Source organism: Eutrema salsugineum, unplaced genomic scaffold (assembly GCF_000478725.1).
Source record: "Eutrema salsugineum unplaced genomic scaffold, Eutsalg1_0 scaffold_11, whole genome shotgun sequence".
Lineage (NCBI taxonomy): Eukaryota > Viridiplantae > Streptophyta > Magnoliopsida > Brassicales > Brassicaceae > Eutrema > Eutrema salsugineum.
In genome coordinates this window covers 56,637-84,408 of record NW_006256901.1, presented here as the reverse complement: position 1 = coordinate 84,408, position 27,772 = coordinate 56,637, and the positions used below count along the sequence as shown (strand labels likewise).

At 34.7% G+C, this 27,772-nt stretch overlaps 4 protein-coding genes and 1 pseudogene across 5 annotated transcripts; 1 reads left to right on the top strand and 4 right to left on the bottom strand.

The window, feature by feature from the left end:
• Positions 1-15,712: 15,712 nt before the first annotated feature.
• LOC18026179 lies at positions 15,713-16,778 on the bottom strand. Its single transcript, XM_024160755.1, has 6 exons — positions 16,594-16,778; positions 16,391-16,511; positions 16,259-16,311; positions 16,135-16,210; positions 15,997-16,050; positions 15,713-15,907 (listed from the first exon to the last, which is right to left on the bottom strand). The coding sequence occupies exons 1-6, from the start codon at positions 16,776-16,778 to the stop codon at positions 15,713-15,715; spliced, it is 684 nt and encodes a 227-aa protein (XP_024016523.1).
• Positions 16,779-17,088: 310 nt separating this feature from the next.
• On the bottom strand, positions 17,089-18,117 carry LOC112089896 (replication protein A 70 kDa DNA-binding subunit C-like). The gene is made up of 4 exons (XM_024160754.1): positions 17,983-18,117; positions 17,587-17,854; positions 17,402-17,498; positions 17,089-17,302 (listed from the first exon to the last, which is right to left on the bottom strand). The coding sequence occupies exons 1-4, from the start codon at positions 18,115-18,117 to the stop codon at positions 17,089-17,091; spliced, it is 714 nt and encodes a 237-aa protein (XP_024016522.1).
• A 1,979-nt stretch (positions 18,118-20,096) lies between these two features.
• LOC18026178 lies at positions 20,097-20,719 on the top strand. Its single transcript, XM_006408991.2, has one exon. It carries the CDS (start codon positions 20,177-20,179, stop codon positions 20,522-20,524), a length of 348 nt encoding a protein of 115 aa, XP_006409054.1. The 5' UTR covers positions 20,097-20,176; the 3' UTR covers positions 20,525-20,719.
• Positions 20,720-22,599: 1,880 nt separating this feature from the next.
• On the bottom strand, positions 22,600-24,098 carry LOC18026177 (annotated as a pseudogene).
• Positions 24,099-24,486: 388 nt separating this feature from the next.
• On the bottom strand, positions 24,487-27,624 carry LOC18026028 (casein kinase 1-like protein 5). 2 transcript variants are annotated; one of them, XM_024160390.1, is made up of 15 exons: positions 27,609-27,624; positions 27,384-27,488; positions 27,118-27,158; positions 26,956-27,025; positions 26,713-26,861; positions 26,531-26,626; positions 26,373-26,443; positions 26,210-26,271; positions 26,026-26,089; positions 25,864-25,948; positions 25,612-25,738; positions 25,426-25,508; positions 25,269-25,332; positions 25,082-25,170; positions 24,487-24,998 (listed from the first exon to the last, which is right to left on the bottom strand). In XM_024160390.1, exons 2-15 carry the CDS (start codon positions 27,460-27,462, stop codon positions 24,753-24,755), a joined length of 1,326 nt encoding a protein of 441 aa, XP_024016158.1. In that variant the 5' UTR covers positions 27,463-27,488; positions 27,609-27,624; the 3' UTR covers positions 24,487-24,752. The 2 variants fall into 2 exon arrangements, with proteins under 2 accessions (XP_024016158.1, XP_006409051.2); XM_006408988.2 differs by lacking the exon at positions 27,609-27,624 and having other exon boundaries at positions 24,487-24,967; positions 27,384-27,608.
• Between the last annotated feature and the right edge of the window lie 148 nt (positions 27,625-27,772).

Below are 27,772 nucleotides of genomic sequence, written 5' to 3'. Positions count from 1 at the left end.
GCAATTTGCGGTCTATATCTTGGCTTTTGGCAGAAACGACATTCTTCAAGCTTCTCATCATCTCTCCAAAAAAGCATACAATTATCAACACAAACATCAATCATCTCAGAAGGCAATCCAAGACTAAAAACCAGCTTCTGAATTTCATAATACGTTTCAGCAGCCAAATTATCATCTGGCAAATACTCTTTAATAAGATCTGCCCAATCGTTCATGCAAACTTCAGATAGATTGTGATCTGTTTTTATTGTCATCATCCGAGCTGCCAATGATAATTTTGATAAACCTTCCCTACATCCCTCGTACAGAGGCTGTTTTGCTGCGTTTAACATATCATAAAAGCGTTTCGCATCTGCATTGGGCTCCTCAACAGTATCAGCATGTGTTTCATGAAATGCATCAGTAATCATTTCATGCATCCTATCATGATCTTCACCCTGAACTTGACTACTTTGATAATCATTGGACGCTTCAAAATCCACATGTTCTTGATGATTACTACTACTCCGTGCAGCCATCTGACCACTACTTTGACCATATCCCTCTCCATGCTGATACCAAATAAAGTATTGGGGCATGAACCCTCTATTCAATAAATGCTGCCAGACAGTGTCAATAAGAATATGTTTCCTATTTTTGCATTTCACACAAGGACAATACATTTTGCCGCTTTCAATTACAGTTTCCAGAAGGGCGGCTTGGTACATGAATATTTCCAATCCGTTTTTGAAGTCTTCAGTCAACGACCCATCACCATTTTTGGGCGTATACATCCACTTTCGTAGATCGTATATAGACATTTCAAAAACAAATATTTGACTTTTTGTTTCTGAAATTTGATAGAAATTTCAACTACCAAAAATTTTACTTAAACATTCAAAGACTCAAAAAATTTGTGTCTTTATATGTTTTTTTGGGATGATGGAATAATGAGAGATGAAAGGGTATATATAGAATTTTTTGTTTGGCTACCAACATATTACCATTGCATATTTACATCAAATTTACGTCGAAATAAAATTTACATAACATTTACATCGATTTTACGTCAATTACTAGATAGAGAACAATTCGTCGTATTATCGATGTAAATTTTACGACAAGATTACGACGAAATAAAATTCGTTCTTTATTCGTCGTAAAATCGTCGTAACATTACGACGATTTTACGAGGGTTATTTTTTACGTCGAATTTACGACGAAATTTTTGATCGTCGTAAATACGACGTAATGTCGTCGTAAATTTACGACGACTACAAATCGTCGTAAATAATTCGACGGAAAAGCCCCTCTTTCTTGTAGTGCATTAATACTAATCGAGAACGAAGGAGAGCAAATACAGGCTTTAATCCAGCCAAGAAAAACCTCCGGAGCACCATAGGCTTGGAGAGAGCTCAGAACAAAGTCCCACCTGACCGAATCAAAGGCTTTCGAGATATCAACCTTCAAAGTGATTCTCGGAGGGGTAGAAACTTTGTGATATCCCAACAGCACTTCAGAGGCAAGGAGCAAATTTTCTATAAGAAGTCTATCCTTTACAAACGCGGATTGGTTTGGTGCAATAAGATAAGGCAGATGCTTCTTTAACCGATCAGCCAGAATCCTTGAAATGATTTTATACCCAGTGTTTAGGCAGGAGATGGGTCTAAATTCCTTCAGCGAATCAGCCCCAGGGCGCTTAGGGATCAGAACCAATGAGGTGTTGTTCAAAGTCGTTGCGATGAAGCTTGAAGAGAAGAAGTCTTTGACCGCAAAACACAGCTCAGGCCCAATAATACTCCATGTGGCGCGGAAAACCTCTGAAGGATAGCCGTCAGGTCCCGGAGTCTTGTTAAGAGGCATGGAGAAAAGCGTTTCCCTGATTAACTCAGACGTGACCGGAGCAGAAAGAAGATTTGCAGAAATCACACTGATCCTTTTCGGCTGCAGCTGGGTTAAAAAAGCAGGGAGATTAGGACAGAAGACACCTCTGACTTTGTTCATGAACTCTGAGAAGTGTTCAACCGCCAGTTCATGAACTTCTTGGAGAGAAGAGGTGCGGGAGCCATCCACCTTTAAGATATACTTTATAGCAGAGGAGGCATTACGGACCTTCGTATACCGATGGAAAAACCCAGTATTATGATCGCCTTCAGCGAGCCATTTGACCCTGGATATTTGTCTGAGAAAACTCTCTTCCGCCGATCGCAGTGTTTGCCACTCATCCAAAGATTCCTTTTCAACATGCATATTAGCCGGGGATGGATCATTAAGGGCGATTATCTGCACTGAGCGCAGTTTCTCGGCTGCTTCCGCGACCCTTTTCTCAATATCACTGAACCTTTCCCTCCAAAGGGCTTTCAATGGTTTCTTCAGAATTTTCAATTTGTATCCCAAGTCACCAGTGGAAGTGGCAGGAGGACCCGAGTTCTCCCAAGCAACAGCAACCGTTTCCAAGAAACACGGTAACTTAGATAGGAAGTTATAGAATTTAAAGGGGCGGGTACCAAAGGATAGAGGAGCCGATTTCAACCTGATGTGGCAAGGAGTATGATCGGAAAACTCTGGCGCTTCAAAGGAGCAGTGGCTTGAAGGGAAAGAAGAAATCCACAGGTCATTGATGAGACATCTGTCTAGCTTCCTCCCAACCGGGTCAATTAGTCTCTTATTCGTCCAAGTGAAGAGAGGACCCTGAGATGAGAGGTCAAACAAACCAATGGAGAAGAGACAGTCACTAAAACGCCTCATGGGAGCTGATGAGACAACAACATTCGGGTTTGAAGATTCGTCGGGTCTGATAATCTCATTAAAGTCCCCACAAACCATCCAGGGTTTAGAATTTAACGAGAAAGATGCATGAGTGTCCGATAGAGAAGCCCAAAGGTCTCTCCTTATGTCCTCCAAGTTTGAGCCGTAGACGGCCGTGTAAATAAAGCTGACATCATCATCCAGGGAGATCTCGCAGGTGATAGACTGCAGATCCATAAACAACACAGAAACTTTGGTTGGTGGTTTAAATATGATCCAAATCTTTCCAAGAGGAGAGAACTGATAGTTAGCAACAACAGTCCAATCCTGTCCCAAGGCGGAAATAATATTGTTCTTGTTTGAAGCATCAACATGCGTTTCAATAAGTGCACCAAACGAGATCGGTCTTGAAGAGATCCAATTAACGAGTGGCCTATGCTTAGAGTTATCATTGAGACCCCGCACGTTCCAAAAGAATGTATCTGACATAGGAGAATTAGGGATGGTGTCGCTCCTCTAACGCAAGGGGAAACTGACCACCTTTCGGTGTACCAGAGCTAGAAGGAGAGGATCTAGCAAAAACTTTACGCTTCTTTTTCTTGTTTTTCGAGGGAGACGACGATGGGGAGGACTTTCCTTTATCGGGCTTCCAGACTTCAATCTGACCCTCTTGAGACGAGGAATCATCACAGCTCTCGATAACCAGTGCTGCATAGGGATTGTCACACCTTAAGGGAGGATTCAAAGATGCTGGAATTAAATCCAAGCTACGGTTCGCAGCATTGGAAACAGGTAAGAACGGGGGGTCAGGATCAGATTCTGCTGGTGGCTCGGAAGGGTCCTGGCGAGACACTAAGATTGTTTGACGGTCCACAGCGGCAAGAGGGGCCGAGGGAGTCTCCGAGGGGATGGATTCCTCTTGAGTGGTAGCAGAGAGGGAAACATTTGGTGTAGCAACTGGTCTCCAAACAGCCCGAGTCTTTGGAGGATTACCAGATGAAGTAGAAGCAGGATCTTGCTGCTGCTTCTTGTTAGGTTTGCTTGGGCCATTCACCGCCGGTTTTTTGGGACAAAGAGATTCCTTATGTCCAAGCTCATCACAAAAAGAACACAATGGAGGAAGCCAAGGGTATGAGACTCCTAGCAGAGTAATAGAACCATCCTCATCTTCAATTTCGACTTCACGAGGCAGAGGAGTGGTAAGGTTCATGACCACTTTAACTTCAAAAGAGTCAACTTTGGTGAAGGGCTTCGCTTCGGCCAGGCGACCCAGCAATTTGGAAATGATATGTGTACCTTCTTCAGTCACAAGATCAAAAGGGATGTTGTGAATCACGGCCCAAATCGGGGCACGGAGGAGTGAAGGAGGGTCCCGACTGAAAGACGATTTCCACTCGGTAACAAAAAAAGGGGAGTCTCCAACTCTCCAAAGCTCATGCTGAAGGACGCGTCTTCGCAAGGACGGAGAAGGGATATGGAATAAAAAGGCATTCTGGTTGAGTTTATGCATTGTTACCTTCTTATCCCGACCCCAGAGGTAGTTGAGAACACCCCAAATCTTCCCATATGAGGGAGCGTTCCCGTAGAAAATACCGACAATAAAGTCGGAATGAAGCTTTGCCCCTCGTTCAAAAACCACACTAGGGATCTTAACCCTGGGTCTGCCTTCAGGGGAGGTAGAAACCTTCACGTTAGTATCAGAGAACTTGGAGGAAGGCTTAATGTTTGAAGCCCAATTGAAATCTGGGTTCAGCACCGGATTAGAATAAGAAGGACCAGGCTTATCAGCGACAACTTGAGGAGAAACATCAGGGAGGGCCGAATCCACAGCTGGGACTTGGGCATTAGAGATCGGAGAAGCAGAACCCACGGCGGATTGGGCAATGAGCTGTGGGTCCGGCGGGAGAACACCAGGAGGGGAGAAAGCCTCCACCGGTGCTACCCGAGAAGTCGGCGGAGCCGAAGGAATTCCGACATCAGCCGCAGGAAGGTCGAGAAAGCAAGCAACGGCTCCCGACGGAGGGGTAGCGGAGATAACCTGGAAGGAGTACGGATCGGGGGGGTCGGGGGGAATCGGAGGTGGCGGCATCCTAGGAGAGGGGCGGCGAGGAAGGGACATCGGAGGGGCTAATTCTCACCGGAGAGCGTGAGGCTCCCCCGCGGCGGCGGCTAGGGTTTAGAAATGTCCTAATCGCCTAAAAGTTCGCCTCAGGAGAGAGACTTCTTCCTCCTATCGGAAACTCTACATATTTTTTGCAGGCAAGTTTAAATGTATCAAATACATAAACATGCCAAAGAAACATCAAAATATGATACTTTGATGTTAAATCTCCACTTAATATAGTAATTAAGTTGATGTTAAGGTTTAAATAATCAGCAATTGGAATAGATTGTTTTGCATTTCTGTAGTTCAAGAGTTATCTTGTAACAAAATATGATACTTTGATGTTTTATTTTGCATGTTTATTTAAGCTTGCTTGTTAAAATTAAAGAAAAAAATAGAGCATTAGAAATTTGGTTAAATATTTATTTCATTGTATATCGTTTCAGACATTGTAAAATTGCATTGAATCCAAAATCCACAAAAAGAAAATTTGTGGTATCTTTCACCTTTCAATATGAAAGACTAATTAATACAGATAGGACTTTAAGAGGTACTAAATTGTCAAGTCTGTACTAAGTTTTCTTACAAATCGTGGACAAGTTATACCTTTTTTTCTAGCTTTCGTAAATAATTATATTTAAAACTAGTGGAAAAGCTACTGAAATACGAAGAAATCGTTTTTCTAAGATGATTAACAGTACACATATGTTATAGCTCAAGCCTACGATCATTATTATCCGGTGTGAGGTGGATGATGGTGCACTAGCTTCTTTCTAATATACTTAAACCCGTTACATAAACAAATTGCACTGGAGACCAAACAAACAATAGTAATACAAGTCCTTAGTTTTGAAGACAGACGGACCTTCACAACGAGATGAACATTAGTGGCAATGTAGACAGATAACATAGTTGTTGAGTACCATTTCGGCTTCTACGTTTTCCTCTTGAAAGGTGTATCCAAACCTGAAAGATGGGTTTAATCCCAATACATAACTGATATGAAGAGTGGAACTATATGAGTCGTGGATTGTGTTCATGACTACAAACGCTATTTCCTCGAAATTCAAAAGGCATAACATCTCTTGGATCTTCTTTGGCAAATACGTACTTCAAGCTGATCTATCTCATTCCATCATAAAGGCATTTCAAGCAAAAAAAAAAAAAATATGCCCCAACAATTTCCATTCACGTTCTTACGACAAACCCCACTAGACCACTCTCCAAGGCCAACAGATGCTGTGATCGTGACGATTGTTACATACGACACGTGGTAAACCAATACATTCCCAATGGATGGTGAAAAAACATGGGATGGGTACGAGAGAGAGTTGATGCTCATGCGATCTTTTCGGGTTGATGCTCATGCCATCTTTTCGGGTTGATGCTCATGCCATCTTTTCGGGTTGATGCTCATGCCATCTTTTCGGATTGATTGATCATATATTGATATGGTTTTAAGTATTTATACTTGAGATATTGACATCAAAGACGCGACTTACTACTAATCCACAACGTGAAGTAAAACTAAATCCAATCATATGATTTCATAAGTTTTTGACAGCTACTTGAACTTGCCGAGTCTTCTCAAATTGTTAAAACCTTGATAGTAGTTGCATATAAAAAGCAGAATTAAACAAGCCAAACATGGATTAATTAAAAAGCAGAATTAGCAGATAGCATTGTCTCACTAAATGCTTTGGCGAGCAATTCCAGCATCGACAAGCCTTGTCCAAATCTCTCTCTCTCCCACACGCACACAAGGACAGAGTTAGGATTTCTCCTGCTCCCACATTGTAATATGCAAGCGACCTGTGGTTCTCCACTAACAACCCGGCTTTTCCGAATAACACCTGTTTCTCTGGTGGGATTGGGATCTGCTCAGCTATTTGCTCCTTCAGACTCGCCACGTTTTCCGACAAGGACTGCACTGTTTTTTCAATGACGATCGGCTTAGAACCATCGATGTCGGCAACAGAAACTCTGATTGTACACCAACCCTGCAAAAATTGTATAACACCTAACTATTAGACACAACTTAAAGAAATAAAGACATAGGAAAAAAGAATACATTTAAAAGCTCAACTCCTAACTATTATTAGACACAAAGAAAGAAAGACGTTAAGAAAGACAAAACAAGACATGTAAGAGAAAAAAAGACACTACCGGGTGTTGAGCAAGAAACTGGTCTTCTGGAACAAGGCCTGGCTCGTTAAACGGCTCTGGTTCCGGAGGAGACATTCCAGTTCCAGTTTCAGCAGTTGCAGCATCATCGTTGTTGTTAGCAAAAAAATGTTTCTCGAGAGAAGCATGCCAATTAATCATAGACTTGACTCCTCCAAGTTGCCATCCCATAACATCATCACACTGAAGAAGATGGAAAAAACCATCATGGATGGCTGCCATGTAAGCGTCATTCTTGTTCACCTTTTCTTTCAAACCTTTGGGGGGCTTTCACACTTGCGAGTACTCGAGAACAAACCGAGTGAAACGTGGGAACCTGCTATCAGTTGGGTTCGTAAACTCAAACCCATCTCTGTTCTTGAACCCTAGCCAGAAATTGTTGCCATACCAAGCCCCAAACTGCGCTGTGAGCTTCATAGTTTCAAACTCATTGACAGTCATCCCTTTAGGAAGTCTAACCTCTAGATGATCTGGCATAAAAATGGGTTGATGGTTAACAAGATGGCCTTGAGCAGCATCATCCTCTGTAAGACTCTGCTGGTAAAGAAGTTTAGGCTGAACAAGATTGCGTTGAGCAGCAAGAGCAGCAGCAGCAGCAACATCATACTGATTAGCTCCGTCTTGTTGATTCTGAGAAAGGTATTCTTTAAGCTTTTGCTGGTAAAACGCGTGAAAGGGATCAGACCTCCACATAAAGCTGTATCTTGGATTGTTTACTTTGGTTTTCATCACCAGCTCCTCAACCACCCACCCCCATTTGGAAATGCATCGCGCCATCCACTCAATATCGTTTCTGATGATACCTGGAGGTGGCTCATTAATGACTTGGGTACTAGTATTCGTTGCATCATCATCATCATCATCATCATCATCATCATCAACAATAGCTCCATTTTTCTGAATCTGAGAACGGTATTCACTAAGCTTTTTCTTGTAATATCCGTGTAAGGGATCTTCTGGGCTCCTCAGGAAGTTGAGTCTTGCATCATTAATGGTCTTGTTCATGACCCTCCTCTCATACTTCAACCCGTTTTTGGCAAAGACACGGGCCAATCTCTTGGCAATAGCTTTACCCGAGTTGTTTTGCAAATTGGACATTTTGTTTTCTACAAAACCACAGAAAAAAAAAAAACATTAAACATCAGATCCTTCGAATTTCAGTTTCGACCTAAATAAAAAATGGCCACAACAAAGTACGTAGATCAATTAGGGAACATGAATATTTATTTCCATCGTGGATAAGGCAGTGAAAGAAACAAGAGATCCATCAATAAGAAAACACCGATACCTTAGCCGGCAAGAAATAGCCCTGCCGCGATAAACGTCGTGCAGAAGCGGACAAGGAAGAACCAACGACTTGGAGAAATCGACACAACCGCTTGAGAATAAATAAACCCTAAACGATGAAGAACCGCCTCAGAATAAATTATCAAGTCTGTACTAAGTTTTCTTGCGTAATTTTATTTATAATTATTAAACCTAACCATTAGGACATTTAAAGTACTAAATTATTCCTAACCATTAGGACATTTAAAGTACTAAACTAGATTCTAATCCGTGCATCCGCACGGGAATATTTTTTATTGTTTAACGAATTTTGTAATATAATTTGTGTTTTTGAGTTTAGATATAATTTTTTTTATAAATATATTTTTTCATAAGTGAAAATATTGATTTTTGTGTTTAGATATATTATTATAGTATTAAAATTAATTATGATTATAAAAATATAATTTTAACTCGTCCGCTAATATTAATTCAAAATAAACTATTATAAAAACATAATTTTATCTTTTCCGTTCATATTACCGTATAATATAAATATTTGTTAAAAGTTTGAGATGTATTAACAGTATTATTTAGCATTATAGTTTTCTAAAATTTAATCAACGAAGGGAGTGTACAACTGGTTTTTCAAACCACATTTTAGTGTATGCAATAATTTTTAATTTTTTTTGTTTTTATTTTGTATGAAAAATATATTTTTGATATACATGTATAATTCAAAATTAGTGGTTTTAGTTACCAAAATATTTTTAACCCGATTTTTATATATATTTTTAGTTCTATGAATTTGAAAAAATATATTTTTAATATTTAAATTATACATTTAAATTTTACCTATTATTTTATTATTAATTTTTAAATAAATCATAATCGTAAATATATTATATAAGCAACATAAATATCATATCATTTACATCATTATAAATATTTTATATTTCAAATATGATCATTATTTTTTATATGTGAATTATTTTTTTTTTTTAAATTCTAGGCAATCAAAAATGTTTAATAGTATAGAAATTATTTAAATTAGAATCTTTAAATCAAATCTAAATTAATATCTGATTTATTATTTTTAATCAAATCAAATCAAATCTAAATTACCTATATTTAAGGAACTCTAAAAATATTTAAACTAATAACTAATTTTCGAAATTAAATATAAATAATTATTAAAATTATTTTTAAACACTTAAAAAAATTAGGAATGTTTGGAAGCAAGTACTAAATGTGCTTCTGTTTTAATAGAATAAATTATCAAGTCTGTACAAAACTTTCTTACAAATCGTGGACAAGTTATACTCTTTTTTTTGTTTTCTAGCTTTCGTAACTAACTATATATAAAACTACTAGAAAAGCTACTGAATTACGAAGAAACGGTTTTCCTAAGATGATCAACAGTACACATGCATATGTTGAAGCTCAAGCCTATGAATATGATCGTTATTGAGTTTAATTATCCGGTGTGAGGTGGATGATGAGGAACTAGTTTCTTTCTGATATACTGTACTTAGACTGATTTGGACAGCTAATATCTTTTTTTAGAGGCGGCTGGTCCACGTCAACTTCGAATTCATCGAGATGGAAACTTGGCCTCGAGAAATAGAGGATAGGTAATGCCAGCTTGTTCTGACAGTACAGACAAACCATTATGATGTCTCTAACGGCGATTAGCATTTCAGATGCATCAAGAGGCTGTGATACTTTTCTTTGACGTTATGTCTCATGTTATATGTTTCTCCAACCTTCTCTTCCAAGGTCACTTGGGGAACAATTAAAGGATCACTTCGCTTCGGTTCTATGGGCTTATGTGGCTTGTTTCGAAGAGTAGGTGCCTCGCTTTTCTCTTATTACACTTGGACAGGATGACCATGCTTGCTCTCTTGCCTACAAAAGATAGACTAAGAAGATGGGGCATGATTATGAATGATCCACTACTTGTGTTCTATGCTCTAATATTAGCAACGACAGTTATTAATTATGATCATCTTATCTTTGTCGGCATACTTGTTTATTTATCTCAAAACTTACATTTTAAAACAAACTAGATTTAGACCCGTGCTGTGCACGGGAAGTTTTTTTTTTTAAAGATTTCAAGTTTGGAGAGCATATACAATTTAAATTTGTATTTGTGTGTATGTTGATAGTTAGGTTATAAGAATGATTTTATATATCTGTTGCATTACTTGAATGTATATTAACTTGGTATGTTTTTTGTTATTTATAATTCAGGAAAAATATTAATTAACATACACATATATACATATATCTACATATATATAGTATTAGACGAATATATATACATATATATATCGTAATGAGCAAACAGCTATAGAGAATAATGAAAGCAATCTATCTTATTAATAAATACTGAATTTGACATAATTTCATAGAATTAAAACGTTGACTACTTCACTTGGTCACCTTTGTAGCTAAACGACATGAATAGTTGAACCTCCAAACATAATTAAGTACTATATCCTTAGTCTTTAACCTCAATGTCATTGTTCTTGGTCTTATTGGATTTGAAGTACCTAAATAGATATATACAGATATGTTATTACTGGCATTTAGTAAAATATCAAATATTTATATAGTACTTACTTTTCTTTGAACTTGTCAACTTCAACAATATGGGGATCAAAAAGAAACCTTGACATTCCTCTTGCATCAGAAACAGTCAATGCCCCTAAAACATATATTTTATGTATACTTAATATTTGATTAAACCATAATAACTATTGTAATCATGATTAAATGTTAATAAAATAGTTAGAAACATACCATTGTTGTAAGTTATACGCCAGTCTGTCAATACACATGTTATATTAGAACCACAGGCAGACCACCATTGTGATTGGAAATCATCAGCCAAGTTACCAAAAGCAACACAACTAATTTCAACATTCCTACAATTTATTAACAAAATATATTGTTATCTTAATAACATACAACTAAATAGGTAACGATTCAAATACTTACTTGATATTTCTCAACGTAAATCGTAGTCGACTATAGTATCTACGAAAATCACAATCTAGTCCGTAATCCTTAATCCTTGTAAGTCGTCCAACGTGGACAACAGCACCAAGTAGATCTAGTATCACATAAAGCATCAAAAGATGTTTTAAATAATTTAAATTGAAATTCAATGAAGGATCAGTATCTTTGTCAGGAATCTCAGCAGAAATAACCTTATCAATAGATTCAGCAGTAGACAATTTGTTTTTTCAGCCATCCATAGTAGAATATGTGCATGTGGAAGTCCTCTTTTTTGGAATTCAATAGTATACATACCTGTTAATATAAAACAAACCAATCAGAATTACCATAACAATATAAATCATAGTATAAATACAAATATTACAAATATAAATTTAACATACCACAAACACTTTTTCCGAAAATGTTCTTTTCAGTGAGATCACTCATGAGGCTGTCTAGCTTAATTTTGAATATCCTACAGAAGATATCTGGTCTATCTTCAGGATTCAACTTTCGCTTCTTTGTATATCTAATTATCTCAGGCCAGTTTGGATTGCAAGTGAAAGTTATAAAAAGATCAGGAAATCCAAAGTGCTTACAGATTGCCATTGCATCCAAATAGTTATTGTTCATATAGCGTGAACCACTGGTAAATGATGCAGGTATCAAAATTCTCTTACCTCTGTTGGATAAATCATAGTTTCCTTCCTTTTCAGCCTCAACCAGATTCACATACTTGTCTGAACGAAGCTTCTTCTGATTTTTCCTGAAATATCGAAGTCGGCTAGACTCTATCATAGTAAACACATCAACCAGAAACTGTTGATACAATCGTTTAGACCGAATTACGGACTGAGATTCCATTAACCTATCTTGAATCCTATAAGCATAGAATTCTCGCATGCTTATAGTTTTCCGTTTCCGTTTGTTGACGTCATCAAAACCGTCTTCAATTCCAACGGTGAATCCATCCTCACCATATGGAAATAATAATTGATACTGAAGAGCTAGATAACCCACATAGAGTTCACTAATTCTTCTGAGGTTTCCGTGTGTAGTCTCTAATACAATATCTCGTAAATCCATTCCTTCTTGAAAATCTCCCGGAATCAATGCTGCAACTTTTGCTGATGTTGGCATGTTATGTGTTCTAGCATCTTTATTCCTGTTAGCAATGAGAACTAACTTGAAGTTGTCTTCTGGTTGTTGAATATTGTATCTGTCTTTGTAAGAACGGAAAGCATTCACCATTGGATTACAAAAGTTTAACATCTTCATGAGACATTCAATTACTGCCGGCCTTAATTTGGTCGAGTTAGAGACATTCTTGCTGAAATAGTAGAAAGTGCATAGTTAAATATATTGTAGGAAGAAAAATAATGTAAATGGATATTAAAATAGTGCGTAAAGTGTATACCTGATTGATTTCTCTCTGTTAGTTATCTCATTAGCTGTATCATGGATATATAACTGACAGAACTTTGGTTTCTCTTTCCTCTTAGGAATCAAAGAACCAATTAAGTGATAATTTTCACCATGTAGTTGGAATACGGGTGGACCACGACCCTTGTTTACATCGTAATTTATCTTTCCACCAATAGATGTAAATGAAAACATCATGTTGTAAGCTCTGATATTCTCACGAAAATGGCGACAAATTTTATCATCACTCGAGAAGAGATATATCAAAAATGGAGGAGGTTGGTTAAGTAAGGGTAGCTTCACTTTACCCTGCAAACAACATATAGTAAATTTATATGTTGCACTCTTCTTCTTTTTCTGAATTCGTTCATTAAACCACATCTTTGCTTTGCAGTGTATGCATTCATACATCGGATCTCCATCATCATAATATCCTGAGGTAATACAACATTCGACATAATTAAAAATTTAGTCCTGATAAGAATCTAACTGAAAAAGGATATATAGAAGTGTAATGTTAGAGATATAACCATTTTCCAATATAACAGGTTTACGTTCATGATCATAATCATCTGCTATAGTATCAGTTCCATTAGGCCTTTCGTTAAACTTAATCCCTTTCATTAAACGTGTCCTGTTATGTCTAGCCTTTCGCTGTGTCTCGAACAAAGATTTAGATAGTTGATTTTTTCTTTGTGTATCAATGATTTTATCAACAGAAGAGTTCCACCACATAATGACTTAGATTGAGAGTTAAGGTAACACTAATATGAATTCAACGATAATATAATTTAAAACTAAGTTAAAAAACTTATAATTTGAATAGGATAAGGATACATGACTTCTCTATTCCTTCAACAGTGTGTGAGCTTGTTGCATTCCTGTTTGTATTTTCTGGTGAAAACACATAACAATACATTTTAAATTAAAACAAATGTTAAATTTTAATTAATATACATAATTTAGATATTAATACAGATCAGAAAACTTACTGGGACCGATATGTACTGGTTTAGGAAGATCAGAATGAAGCGGTTGTGAAGAAGGATTTGATCGAGACTTACTACCAACAGATGGTGGCGTCGCATACGTTTGATTCGAGGTTTGCAATTCAGATATGTTACTAACAATTGATGTAAGGATCCTATCTGATAATACAATTCAAAAACAAAAAATGAGTTAATAATTTAAATAGATTAAATTTATAAATTCATTATACTATTAGTTAATGAAATTATTCTTACTTGGCTGTAAAGGTACAGATTTAGGAATACCAGAATCTAGCCTCCGTGAATTAGGAATTCTTCGAGCTTTGCTAACAACCGATGGGGGTGTCGCATATGTAATATTAGAGGTAGTGGTTTCTTGTCTATTAGTATCACTTGATGATTGGATACCAGTACCATGAATACCATTGCTTGTTAGGTTTAGATCAGGAATTGTTGTATTACGTTTTGCAAATTTAGGCCGTGACAATTGAGTTTCAGATAAAATTCGACCAAACCTAAGGCCTGAAAACAAATATATATGTTAACATTAAATATATTAACAAATTTGTTTAATATATGTAAAAGCAAGAATTAAAAATGGTAGTTGATATATAGGTAACCCGTTTCTTCAGAAGATGGTGAGCATTGCAAAGGTCTCTTTACAGGTGGCCTGTTTTCTTTTTCTGAACTTGGTAATGCTACATGAAGGAAAAGTGAAGAACACACATAAAATATATAAGATAATTCATAAAACGATTTATAAAATATAACATAGTTCACATACACTGTTGATTTTGCTGTATTCCTAAACAACCAGGATTGCTGAAATCTGTAAGAATTTCATTTATGTAATTAAATAAATAAAACAACACACTATTAAAAGAATGTGAAGTATACAAAATTAAGATTAAAGCAAAAAATAAATAAAAACTCACATGAAGTAGATATGTCTGATGTAATCCGACTTGAACTCCTCACAAAATCATTTGAATTGCTTAAATCTCTAAAAATCATATCAAAAGCACCAGAAATAGGTTTTGCTGATTGTGATTGACTGGTAGATGCGATCTTCTGTTTTTTAGTAGTTTGGTTCTCATAATTTTCGTTTACATGCCGATTTTTCTTTGAACTATGCATTGCATAAGAAGGTGAACATACATTCAAATAGAGGTAAATGTTAACACGAAGAACGCGATGAAGCGGAAAAGTTTATTTATATAAATAGTAGTTGTTTGTTATAAAATTCAAATTAAAGGTGATCCCTTATGAATAGGAAAACAAATATTCTACATTTAAATTCATATATCTAAATCCACAATTATAGATAATAAATATAGAGAAAGAATCAATTTATATGAATTAATAGTTATTTGTTATAACATTCAAATTAAATGTGATCCCTTATGATTAGGAGAACAAATATTCTACATTTAAAATTCATATATCTAAATCCATAAATATAGATAATAAATTTAGAGAAAGAATCAATTTAGTTACAAATTGCCAAACTTAAAAGGATAAATATAGTTAAGTAAAGTAAGTAATACTGTTAAAAGACATAAGTTTTAATATATTATCCATATACGTGATAATTGATGACTTTGTTTTCGGTTAGTAGTTATTGATATTTTTGGATGTATATATTCTTATAAGTATATATAATTTGTTACAAATAAATCAAATTTCCATTTAGAAATAAATAATATAGACTACATTAGAATTTGATTATAAGCTAATGATGTTTGTATAGTATTTAATATATAAGTGATGATATCATTTGAATGATGATCATACAATGTTCAAAGAAAAATTATAAAATTATTAAAAGACTTCATACATTAACAAAATACTAACAGTAATGAACGAAATCAAAATATTCTTAAAAAATAACCATCCGATTACAAAATTTAAATGAAGAAGCAAAGTTCAATAAAAAATAACGATAAATGAAACAATACTACAGACGGATAAATGCATCACAAAGTAGTTCCAATAACTGATTTCGGTTCTTAAATCATGGCTTCTCTGTTTTCACAGTCTTAAGCGGTAGAGTACTTTGATTAGTCTGAACAGTTTTCTCATCCTTACACTTCTTCTTTGCAGCTGAATACTCATCAGTATCCTTAATCACTTCCAACTTTTCATTGCTTTTGCGTTTAGAAGTAGGTGTAATTTCAGCATCATCATCATCCATAATCATTAAAGGAACCTATAACATATTAAATAATCTGTAAGAATGAAAGCAATTTGTTTATAATAGTAAACATGAATGTAATAAATCAGAATAAATAAATATACCTTTTCATCAAGAGCATTGTGAGCTTTTTCCTCTATCTTGATACTTGGAGTGCTCTATGAAATGTGAAAGTAATGTTTGGTAAGCAATAAAGAATTAGTTTATACAGAATAAGTGATATCAAAATGTTATAACTGTACCTGAGGAGTAGAGATTTCAGAAAACTCCTTAACCACATCACTTTGTGTAATTATACTGATGACCTTGTATGTGTCACTATTGAAAACCACATTTGAGCTTCAAATTGCAATCTTGAATAGAAACGTTTTACCACAAATATTGCTCAAAGCTAAGGGCAAGACATCAGGATTCTGAATCTAAACAAATAGGAATTTAATAAATTTTAAATAGATCAAATAAAATACTGTCATGGACAAATGCAGTATAAATATGAACCTCATTAACAGACTGAGTTAACTGAGCAGCAGTTTGGTTTACAACTTCTTTTGCCTCTTGGTCAAATAAGAGGAATTTAGTTTCTCCAGTATTATCCATGACACGGAAAGTCAACATAAACCTATCATAATTTGAAATAGTATAAGTTAAAATTAATAAAAGGTTAAAACTTTACTATAACACAAATACAATAACAGACTTACGATGGATAAACATTCTCAACATCCTCATTGCATTTTTTGCACTGCCACAATTGTTTCTTAAATGTTTTCTCAGGATACAGTTCTTTTAAGTAATCCATATCATGAGGGAGAACCTTTTTAGAACAGGCTCCGCATGACATGTAATACCAACCAAACTCAGTGTCAATAGACATAATTGTGGCCATTGTAACACATTTGACAACCTTGAAAATTAATAATGATATTAGAATCAAATATATGTTATAAAAAATTGAACTGACATAATATATTAATTACCTTCAGAAAGCAGCAATTAATTTCCGCTTAATAGTCCTTCCGAGGACTAATGCAAGAAAGAAATTGTCCCTTACTGATACATAATTGACAATAGTCAACTGATTTGGGATGAGTATAGGTCAGGGTTAAACCATCTTTTGGCAATCTGTGTAAATTAGATTACATAATATTTAGAATATAAAACTTGATAAATAAATAAAATTATGAATATAATTAGTTTTACCTCTCTTTAAAAGCCAAACTCTCTGGGAAGACTGGATCAGTAATAACCATTGAACAGTTGTAGCAATTGCCAACACTCCAAACACCTTGATAAAGTTTTAACTTTCCAAACCGCAAAACAGCAACAATCACAGCATCATTAGCATGTTGAGCCACACTTTCAAGATTTTCAGCGAATTGTCCCCAAAGAACACAATTAAGTCGAACATTTCTACATTGAAAACGATAAAGGAAATTGAGGAAAAGGATAATATACAAAAATCTCCAATATATAGAGCATTAGTGTTAGATTAGTAAGGTAAATGCTAACTCTGTATCACGGATCTCCATAGAAAGCCTCTTTGTCTGTCTCTTTCCAACATTCAAGATCTCCACATCCCCAATACTCACAATTTGTCCAATAACATCTAAAATAAAAGAAATCATATTAGTACTTTATAATTACGCAAACAAACTATATATCAAATAAATAATTTAGTAATTAAACAAACTTGCCTATCAAGAAATCTGGATTCATTTTGCCTTCGTGAATATCACTAAACTTGACAAACTTGAAACCTAAGATTCTTGGATCCATTTCTTCTGCCGGTTTGACAGATGTAGTTGATGCGAAAAAGATTTTGTAAACGTGAGGGCTGGTCTTGAACTTACTACCGTTATGAGCCACTTGAAAATTTGTGATAATTCTAGAGGCACCTTCCTCTAACAGATTTTCATTTTTCTTGATGAACTCCTTCTTCAAAGTTACATGCATGGTTTGATTCTGTGTATATATAAAAGAATATGCATATTTTAAAGATACATAGGTTTGAATAAAAATGAAAATAAATGAAAACAGTCGTGAAATATATAGATTAGTACAAAACCTCAAAAGTAACATAGATAGTATACCTTCTCATCAACAACAACCATTTCCAACGTCTCTACACCATTCAAATATTGTTTCCAGACCTTCAATATCTTCACGTGAACTCTCCATTGAGTTTTGAAGGGCTTCACGGAATAGAGATCGGTGAAAGAAGACATAATAGCAAAAATAAATTTGATATTCAGAAATTTATTGAAAGGTGAGGGAGGATGAACTATTGGAGAAACGTATACCTATATATATACGGTATTGAGAGAACATGGTAGAGCTAGGTTAAATATTTCAAATTTAGAATTTTCTTCTTGTTAATATAATCCAAGGATCGCGTTTATTTTCGTTTAGGAATAAATATATATCTTCCGCAATTTGAGTAACCAATATGGATGTATATTAGTTGTTTTGAAATTGCAGAAGATTTAGGTTGAGATTTTAAAATTTAGAAATGCGTAAATATATAGATACTTACTTAATCCGTTGAAAGTTTTAATTATTGATAAATAAAGTTTGAAAACATGTATCTAGGAAAATATTACGTTTCGAAAATATAGAAAACAAAGAATTCAATGTAGAATATGCCAAAATATAGAAACTTACTTAATCCGTTTGAATTTTAAAATATTGCTATTAGTTGTTTAGGAATTTCCTCTAGGAATATATTAATCTTTAAAAATTATAGGAACGAAGGAATTTAATGTTGAATATTCGAAAATATTTTAAAATATATGAAGAAGACGTGTTTGAAAAATTTATTGCAGTTAAATGTGATTTAGGAAATAACGGTCTGTTTGGCTATAAAGATACTAGGAGAATTAAAATTAAACGAATTAATAATGTAGCTAAATACCAACTTTAATCCTAGAACTGCCAAGTGTCCAATAGTGCTTCCACTTTAATATATTGGAGATATGTATTGTTTTATTTATGATTAGTTGAGACAGCGATAAATATAAATATAGAAACCTAAGAAAATTTAAAAGAGTAACAGAGAAATAGAAAATAAGTTAGTTGATTAAATAATCTTATCTCAACAAACTTCTCTACGTCATGTCTACTTATGTAGATGTAATCAATACTATAACATCTAACCAATTGATCAATGGAATTTAACAGAAAACAAAAAAATTGTATCAAAGGGGAAAAAAAAAATGAAATGTTCAAAAGGGATCACGTGAAGATCACGTGGAGATTTTGGTCAAATAGAGAAATTCAGTTGGAACTTAAGTAATTAATTTTTACGTTCCACCGACTCGGGGACAGCTGCATCTGACTCAGTGCCTCAATGTTGACTTGGCAGTCTCTAAATTAATATTTGTATATTTGTATATTTGTGTATATAGTGGAGTACTATTTGTTGACAAAAAAAAAAAACAAAATGGAGTATTATTTACACATACGAGTTTTATTACTATTGATTGAATTAACAAAGTACTATATAAAGTTTTAAATAAAGTCTATCTGAAATTTTATTACTCTAATTTTCTATATAACCAATACATGTAAATCAACTGACTAATGTCTTTTGGACACTTTTAAAGATATTTTTTATAATCACTAACAGAAATCACATCATATATGTATATAATCGATTTTAATCCTAAAAGAATCAATACTTTTCAGTTAATAAACCAAAATTAATTTCTCATTTATTAATTCAATTGTTTCTTACCGATACTTCTATTATAATAATATTATATTCACAATAGTACTTCTTTTATTCCAGAATAGATAATGTTTTAGAATTTTTCTTTGTTCTGAAATAGATGATGTTTTAGAAATATTTAATGCTATTACACTTTACAAGAATTAATTAATAGCATATTTTATTTAATTATTTTGAAGTAATAAATTTTTATTCATAAACAAACCAATAGTATCAAATGCTGGAGCTAAAGTTCATTTATAATGATTGTAGAGCATTTAATAAATGTGTGAAAAACAAATTTTAGAAAATGAAAAAATAAAAAATAATTAAAAGCAAAATATATTTATTATTTTTTAATAAGAGTGAAATTTCTAAAACATCATCTATTCTAAAACAAAGAGAGTATATTTTTTATTCTAAAATATGAAGAAATTAAAATAGAAGATTCTTTCCTTCTCGTAAAAGAAAGAAACAAAAATAAAAACAAAAAGCTATTCATCGACCTTTATTACAAAACCTCCTCAACACCAATAAACCATCACTTCTCCTTCTTGCTCTTCATCTAAGTCCAAAAAATGGAAGACTTCAGATCCAGATCGTACGGTGACGGAAGAACAGCAGACCAAAGATCCGACGGTCCAGGTTCATTCGGTGTTAACGGTGGTAATGGTATGCAAGATCTCAGGTCTTACAGCACTTCCTACACCGATTACCCGACCCGGATACACGAAGAGAACCCGAATTCAAAGAAAGGAAGATCTTCGTCTTCTTCATCGTCTTCTTGGGGCTTTGTGGATCCAGATTTACAGAGGAAGAAGAGAGTTGTGAGTTATAGAGCTTATACTGTTGAAGGTAAGCTTAAAGGCTCTTTGAGGAAAAGCTTCAAGTGGATCAAAGATAGATGCAGCAAATTACTCAATTAAAAATGTGCTTAAGATAACTTAAACTTTGGTTGGGTTTACAATTACATGTTTTTCGATTTAGTTTCTATCTTGTTATCATTATTTTTTTGCTGTGTGTGCGTGTGTTCAAATTTCTTAATTTGTCATAGTGATTATGTAACAATAATAATAATAGATATGTACGATGGTAACGAGAATTTCTTATAGATTGAAAAATGAGATGAGTGAGTGATTATTATACGATTTTTGATACTCTAAATTAATTTGGTATTAAGCAATAACCGCACGTTACATAATTAGGACATGAATGTTTTATACAGATTTTGTGTTGGTTTCTTTTGTGATTACTAATTTTATCATCATTTAAAACATCCGTAAGTTATTATTATGCTGTCATCATTTCTTAGAATTAAGTACTTTTGTTTCATATTATGTGTCTAAAAATATAAGTTCTTATAATGTTATATGATTATTATCTTGTAAGAACGTTTTTTATTCTACTTAATTAGTTGTATGTTATTTTGTTAAAGAATTACGCATGAATGTTATACAAATTTCTTACGTTTTTTTCTTAAAAAATATTGCAATACTTGTCATTAAGCTTTGATGATTTTTTATTTATTTTTGAGATGTTTTCTGTCAAAATAAAAATCATCACATAGTATCAATTTACTTAACCTAATGTTCTAACGTTACGTCATTAATTATCTTACAATAACGTCTACTAGTTACGTAACTAATCATCTTACAATAACGTCGACAATAACGTCTACTAGTTGGTGTTTGACTGCGATTTCTTTTTCTCCATAAATCACCAAACATATCAGTCATATTACCAATGAAAATAAAATCCCTTACATCATAATCTTCAAACGTTAAAGTATTAGGGTTTTCACTCCGTATACGCCTATACAGAATAATGGAATAACTTTATAATCTCGGTGTTCTTCCAAGCACAAATCTGCATAAAACCAAGAGATGCTAACAATGACAAAATGAATAAAGTTCTAAAATCTACAAAACGTATATATGTAGTATTTTTAGTACATAGGAGAAATATACCAGAAATGTTTTTAGTATGAAATATATATTTTAAAATAACATAAAAATTGAAATTAAACTTTTCCTATAAAAAAACTTAATCAAGGTTGCATCTTGAAATGTCTCAAAACTTAGTTTTGAATTACGCTCTGTTTTCCTTTTTTTTTTTTTTAAATGCTATGTTTCCTAGTAGGCTTCAATTTCTCAGAGCAAATACGTGATTTGTTTCTCACCAATTACTTTTTTTTATGCGATGGATGAAGTCAAAAGAGCTTCTCCTTTTCATTTTCTTGTAATTATTTTCCAGCTTTTTTGGTACGTTTATTTTGTTGTTTCTTGGATACATCTATTATCTATTATGACTATATCACATGCCTGATTGTGCCAATATCTTTCTAAAAGTGAACAAAAGTTGCTGATGGTGGTTTCTGTTTTAGCCTTTTAGGTCAATTTTTGTTATATTTCAATTTCGGGTTTTGATCATTTGTGGTTTTTGGTTTTTTGTGTTGTAAAATCAGTTTTATGTTGTTTCCCTTTCATAGGAGTTCATCTCCGGGAACATAAGAGCATGTACATTAGAGCATGTCCATTCGGGAGTTGGAAAAAGAATTCGGCTCGAGTTCATAGGTAGTTTTGATTAAAAAAAAAAAGAAATAATGCTTATATGAGAAAGATCAGTTCATCAGGATAACCCTGAAGACCTCAGGTTCGTCCAAGTTCGTCCAGGTGGCAAAATGTCATTGAGCGAATGTTTTTTTTTAATTTTCAAATTAAAAAAAAAATTTAATATCTGATGAACCTCTTTAAGAAGGGTTCACCGATGGACATGCTTTTAGTGAATTTCTTTTTGGAGGTCACCAAAATAAAATAATATTTTTTTTTTGTTTTGAGTTTATTGAAGAACTTATGCTATATTTGGGATTCCATTGGTGAACTCTAGAGAAGGGTTCATCAAGAATAATAATTTTTGTTAAAAAAAAAATCGAAAGTTTAATTTTGTTAAGCAAATTAAGCCGTTTAAACCGAGGCCGGTTTTCACAACCAGGCTATAAATGATCTGAAGTTATCAGTGTTGTTCTTTTGATGTTGATAGGCAAAAACTGTTAGAGTGAGCGCAATTTTTGAATTAAAGCATTTGAGGAATAGAAGAAGGACTCTGCATCCGTTGTTTGATCCATGACTCCAAATACTGAAGCTCCTTATTACTGATCGAGTGCTCGAGATCCGGATAAGCCTGCAGATATATCGAACCTCTTCAGATTTTACACTCTCAATAATTGGTTTATATGATCAGAACATGAGCGTTGGATTTGATATGATTATTATTGTTATAGTACCTTGAATTCACAAGTCAGACCAGCTTCTTGAAGAAAAGGAAGAGCTGCTTGACCAGCTTCGAATAGTAAAGTCTTGTCATCAATGCCATGAGACCACAAGATCGGTGTCTGCATATGCAAATTCTGGAGACTCAGAAACCCAAGAAACATTGACGGATAAATGGAACATTTATACAAACCAGAAAAAGACAGATGAAACCTTTTTAGCATCTTCGGTAAACTGATTAATGGTTGAAGAATTGAATGGAACCCATCCGCTAAAAGACTGCACCTCCTCCAAGAACTTTTGGGTAAAGAAGAACGCTGGCCAAGGTTAATGCCCCTGCTAGAACACAATGCAAGAAAATCAACAGACTGTAGATTTTCAGATCATTTTAAACAAAAACTGAAAGGTAAATCAATTCAAACAAAAAAATTTAAAAAGATAAATCCATGGAAATGTGTGTAACTATAGAGAGGCAAAGAGTGATCACCTCCTTGGCTAAATCCACAGATATACACATTTTCTGGATTTATTCCGCCTGCAATCTCTTTATCTATAACGGCGTGAACGTTCTTAACTGCTTTAACCACGCTGCAAGAAAGTCTGTTCTATAACTTGGTGACACAAAATATCTTTGAATACAATCCTAACAATGCAAAAACAGTCTGTTCTATAACTTCTCTTAGCACGCAGCTTTCATCATTTGGAGAGCATTAACACATAAAAGGTACATACTTGATGATATATACCTCCCTTCAACTCCAACCAAAGCAGATAAGAGATCATCGATGACAATAAGTTCAACAAATTCGAAACAAATTAGAGCCCCCAATTTCGAAACAAATCCGAACAGAGCCCCCAATTTTGAAACCCTAAAATCCCCAAAACCGTTTCAAGTTCAACAAATTAGAGAAGAAGAAATATTACATGGATGCTTGGAATGGATATTCAAAGATTAGAAATCCACCGCTTGATCCGCCTGAAAATCGCCTGGGAAGAGAAAAAGAGAAGAGAGTTGGGTGAAGGAAAAAAAATGCCCGTGAAAAAAAATAAATTTTGTCCCCAAATTTTTCGACGAATCCAAGTGCGCCATGTGTCTGTGATACCGTCTCAGCCTCTTCCGAAAGAGACCGAATCACCAAAAATACCCATTTTTCATTTATTTTTAATGGATTTTGTCTTAAAATTTGGATCTGATACTTGGGCTGATATCCTGTACACGCTCTAAGGACATCTCTAACGCAGTATTACTTGGGGTTTATAAGTGGGCCCAGACTTTTTTTGAAAGTTTTAAAATTACAAAAATGGCTCATACTCAGTAATACGGTATCATTAGAGTTATTACGGTATCATTAGAGTTATTCTGCTGAACCCGTATGATTGGAGTAATGACTGGATGACATATGAAAGGTTACAATGAAGAAAAAATTTCCTCGGGTTTTCTCTTTTGGTTTAGGAGATATTAATCTTTTCCGCCCACTATGTATTCGGAGATATTAATGTTTTCCACCGATTTTGTTTTTTCCCTACTTTAACAGTAAAATACTTCAGAAAAATAAATAATAAAGTATTAATGTATTATATAAAGAAATCACCCCCCGTGAACTACATATAGGACTTAATCGGGCTAAAAGGTTATCTTAGAGAATGATGTTGAAATTCCAAAGGTTTTCTCTATACAATGGAGGAGTCAGGAGACGAATGAATATTTGAAGAACCATATGTAAGAAATAAATCTCTCTCTCGCTCTCTGATATCAAATCTCTAATTGTAAAAAAAAAAGCCTTTCTTCATAAGAATCATAGACAACCTATAAACTCTCTAGAAGGTTGAGGCAAGGAACAAAAGTGAATACCGCTTTTGTCTTAAAGCTTTTCATGTATATGAATCAGTCTGAGAGCTTTGCTTTGGGTTCTACACGAGCAGCAGAAGTAGTATCGTCTCCATTTGACTGTGGCGATGCTGCAGTCTCACCACCTGCACTGTTATTGATCCGCAAGCCATCAATGCCTTTGAGTGCAGAGTCATAGTTTGCACTGTCACTCCCACCACTGAACGGTTCACGACTACTCGAGTCCACAACTCGTCTTGATGATGATCCTTCTGATCGACCCAAGTGTAAGGATCCAGGTAGCTGAAATCATTGCATCACCGAGAACTGTCTTGATTCGATAAAAAAGAAAGTACCTAGAAGAGAAGAAACATGACCAAACTTACCAGCGTGTCCTTTGCAATTGCAGATTCGTTTACGTTCTTGGCCTTCTGCTTCAGGGTAAAATCCGGTTTTGTTCTCTGATTCGGGAAATCTATTGCAGACAAACTTGCCCTCAGTATATACACAACTACATATGTGTCTACATTTGCTTAAGGAAGAATGATGAGCATGAAAAGAAAATTCCTTTACCTGGACGCTTCTCAGCATTTCCGGCCACAGGGTTTAATCCAGAACTAGTTCCAACACCACCATCCTGACAAAAGAAACATCAATTAATCTTTGCTTTATTCATCTGTGTATATCATGCCCGAAAAATGAAAAATTGAAAAAAGTATCAAGAGTGTACATTGGCACGAGGTGAAGGGTTTCCAGGTTGTGATTGCTGATACTTCAATACCGTCCAGTCAAACACAAAATCAAACTGAAAACCTTGGGAAACGAACGAGAAATACAAAATAGTGGGGATTCAGTTGGTGTCAACAGAAGCTTGTGTATGAACTTGAGAGGAAGAGGGAGAGAGAAGATGAATGACCTTCACGAATGAAAAGGTTGCGGAATAGTCTCTTCAAGTATGCATAGTCTGGTTTATCATCAAACCTAAGTGAGCGGCAGTAATGAAAGTAGGATGCAAACTCTGTTGGATGACCTCTGCATAACGCCTGAAAATACACTGATGCAAAGTTACAGTACTGTCTACAACCAACCTTCTCTGCTTCATCATAATTCCTTAGAACATGGGCTCATATAAGTCTCTGAGAGTGCATATTATATGAGAAGAGCTTACTTCGATGGACGTAGAAACCTTCTTTTCACTAATCTTATCGTATTTCTGTTTCTTGTTCCCAGCTTTCAGTCCCTGCCATGGGAGACTACAAGAAAATAGAATCAGATATAGATTGCGAGATAAAAAGCTGTATAGAAAGACCGGTTACTCATTGACTCTTACCTTCCCATGAGGAAGTACATGAGGATATAACCAAGTGATTCTAAATCATCCCTCCGACTTTGCTCTATCAAGTATAGAATGTACAAATAAACAGAGAATGAAATAAGAAAACGTATCCCGTAAAAGAGAGAGTAAGATCCACGATTATCAGGAGGGTTTATAGAAGAAAAGCAATGGAGTATACCGATCCCTAGGTGAGTGTTCAAGCTGGCATACCTCGGAGTCCCAGTTAGACTTTTATTCTCCCTGAATAATAAGATGCATATGATAACGAAACTCACTGTTTAGAAAAACTCTGAAACTAACATCCAGTTTTTCTGAAAATGCTGAATCTCTAATATCAGAACCTGTATGGGATATGTCTGTGTGTTGAGCTGTCTCTATATTTCTTAGCCAAGCCAAAGTCTATGATATAGACCTATAGAAAGAGAGGGAAATAGCCAAAACCAGAACTGAGACTAGGAAAAACTCTAACTGAGAGTTTATGAAGAAGAAGAAAGATAACCTGATTTGCCCGCCTTCCAAGACCCATGAGAAAATTATCAGGCTTTATATCACGGTGAAGATACGACTTAGAGTGGATGAACTCGAGACGATTAATCTATCAAGGTGTTAAAAAATATTCCTTTTTTGAACAAACCAGCATTGATAGTTGCATAAACGCATCAATCGGAAAGCATATTTTACCATTTGATCAGCTAGCATGAGAACCGTCTTCAAGGTAAACTTCCTGTTGCAATAGCTAAAGAGATCTTCAAGGCTTGGACCAAGCAAATCCATCACCAAAACATTGTAATCCCCTTCAACACCATACCATTTCATGTTTGGAATCCCAGCTGCATTCGTCATTTACACGCAAAGAAATGAACAAACTAATAATTCAGAAAAAAAAAAACACAGAGACACATTCAGGGAACGATTTATCAATACTTCCACCCTGTAGAACTCTATATATCCTCGACTCATATGACAATTGAGGATGCGCAGTCTTCACACTTTCCTGCACAACACACAAAATCATCTTTTGAATTGAAAATCTCTCTATTCATTTGTACAAAAATGAGTCTCTAACGTCAACATTTGATCACTTACAAGCTTAATAGCGACCTCTTCGTTAGTCTGAACATCGGTTCCTGCAAACACAAGAGTCTTAAACTTATTAGTCATCAAAAACTGAAAGTTGGAGATTTCAACTGTGTTATTCCAATGGGAGATCAAATAAACAAGACAGTGTTAAATAGAAGAAGAGATTTCAGCATAACTAATTTGACCTAGTCACACGCTAACCACACCAATCAAAAATAATAATAATTGTTTTTTTTTTTGGGCTAAAAATAAAGAGTATATTCGAAGCGAACCAAGATAAATCTCTCCGAATGAGCCGCTCCCAATTTTCCGGCCAAGCCGGAACTTACTCCCGATACGAGGAGGTTCCATCGATAATCGACAAACTCTAAGACCCTCTGTTTCGAAAACGCGGATTAGGTGGGGAATTTAGAGAGATTCGATGGAGTTTTGGTTCAGGAAGAAGAAGAAGGAGAGTTAAAGGAAAAGACAAAGAGGAAGAAGAAGAAGAAGAAAACCTGCGCGTGTCGCTTTGCCTGTGGTCTTTTGTCATTTCTTGCCCCTCTTCTCTTCCTTCTCGAGTCGGTTCGGGTGGAAATCCGGTTCTTGTTTCGGTCTGTTCGGTTTATTTTAGGTTCCATTCCAAATTAATTTTCTACCGGTTTAATTCCATTTAGTTTCA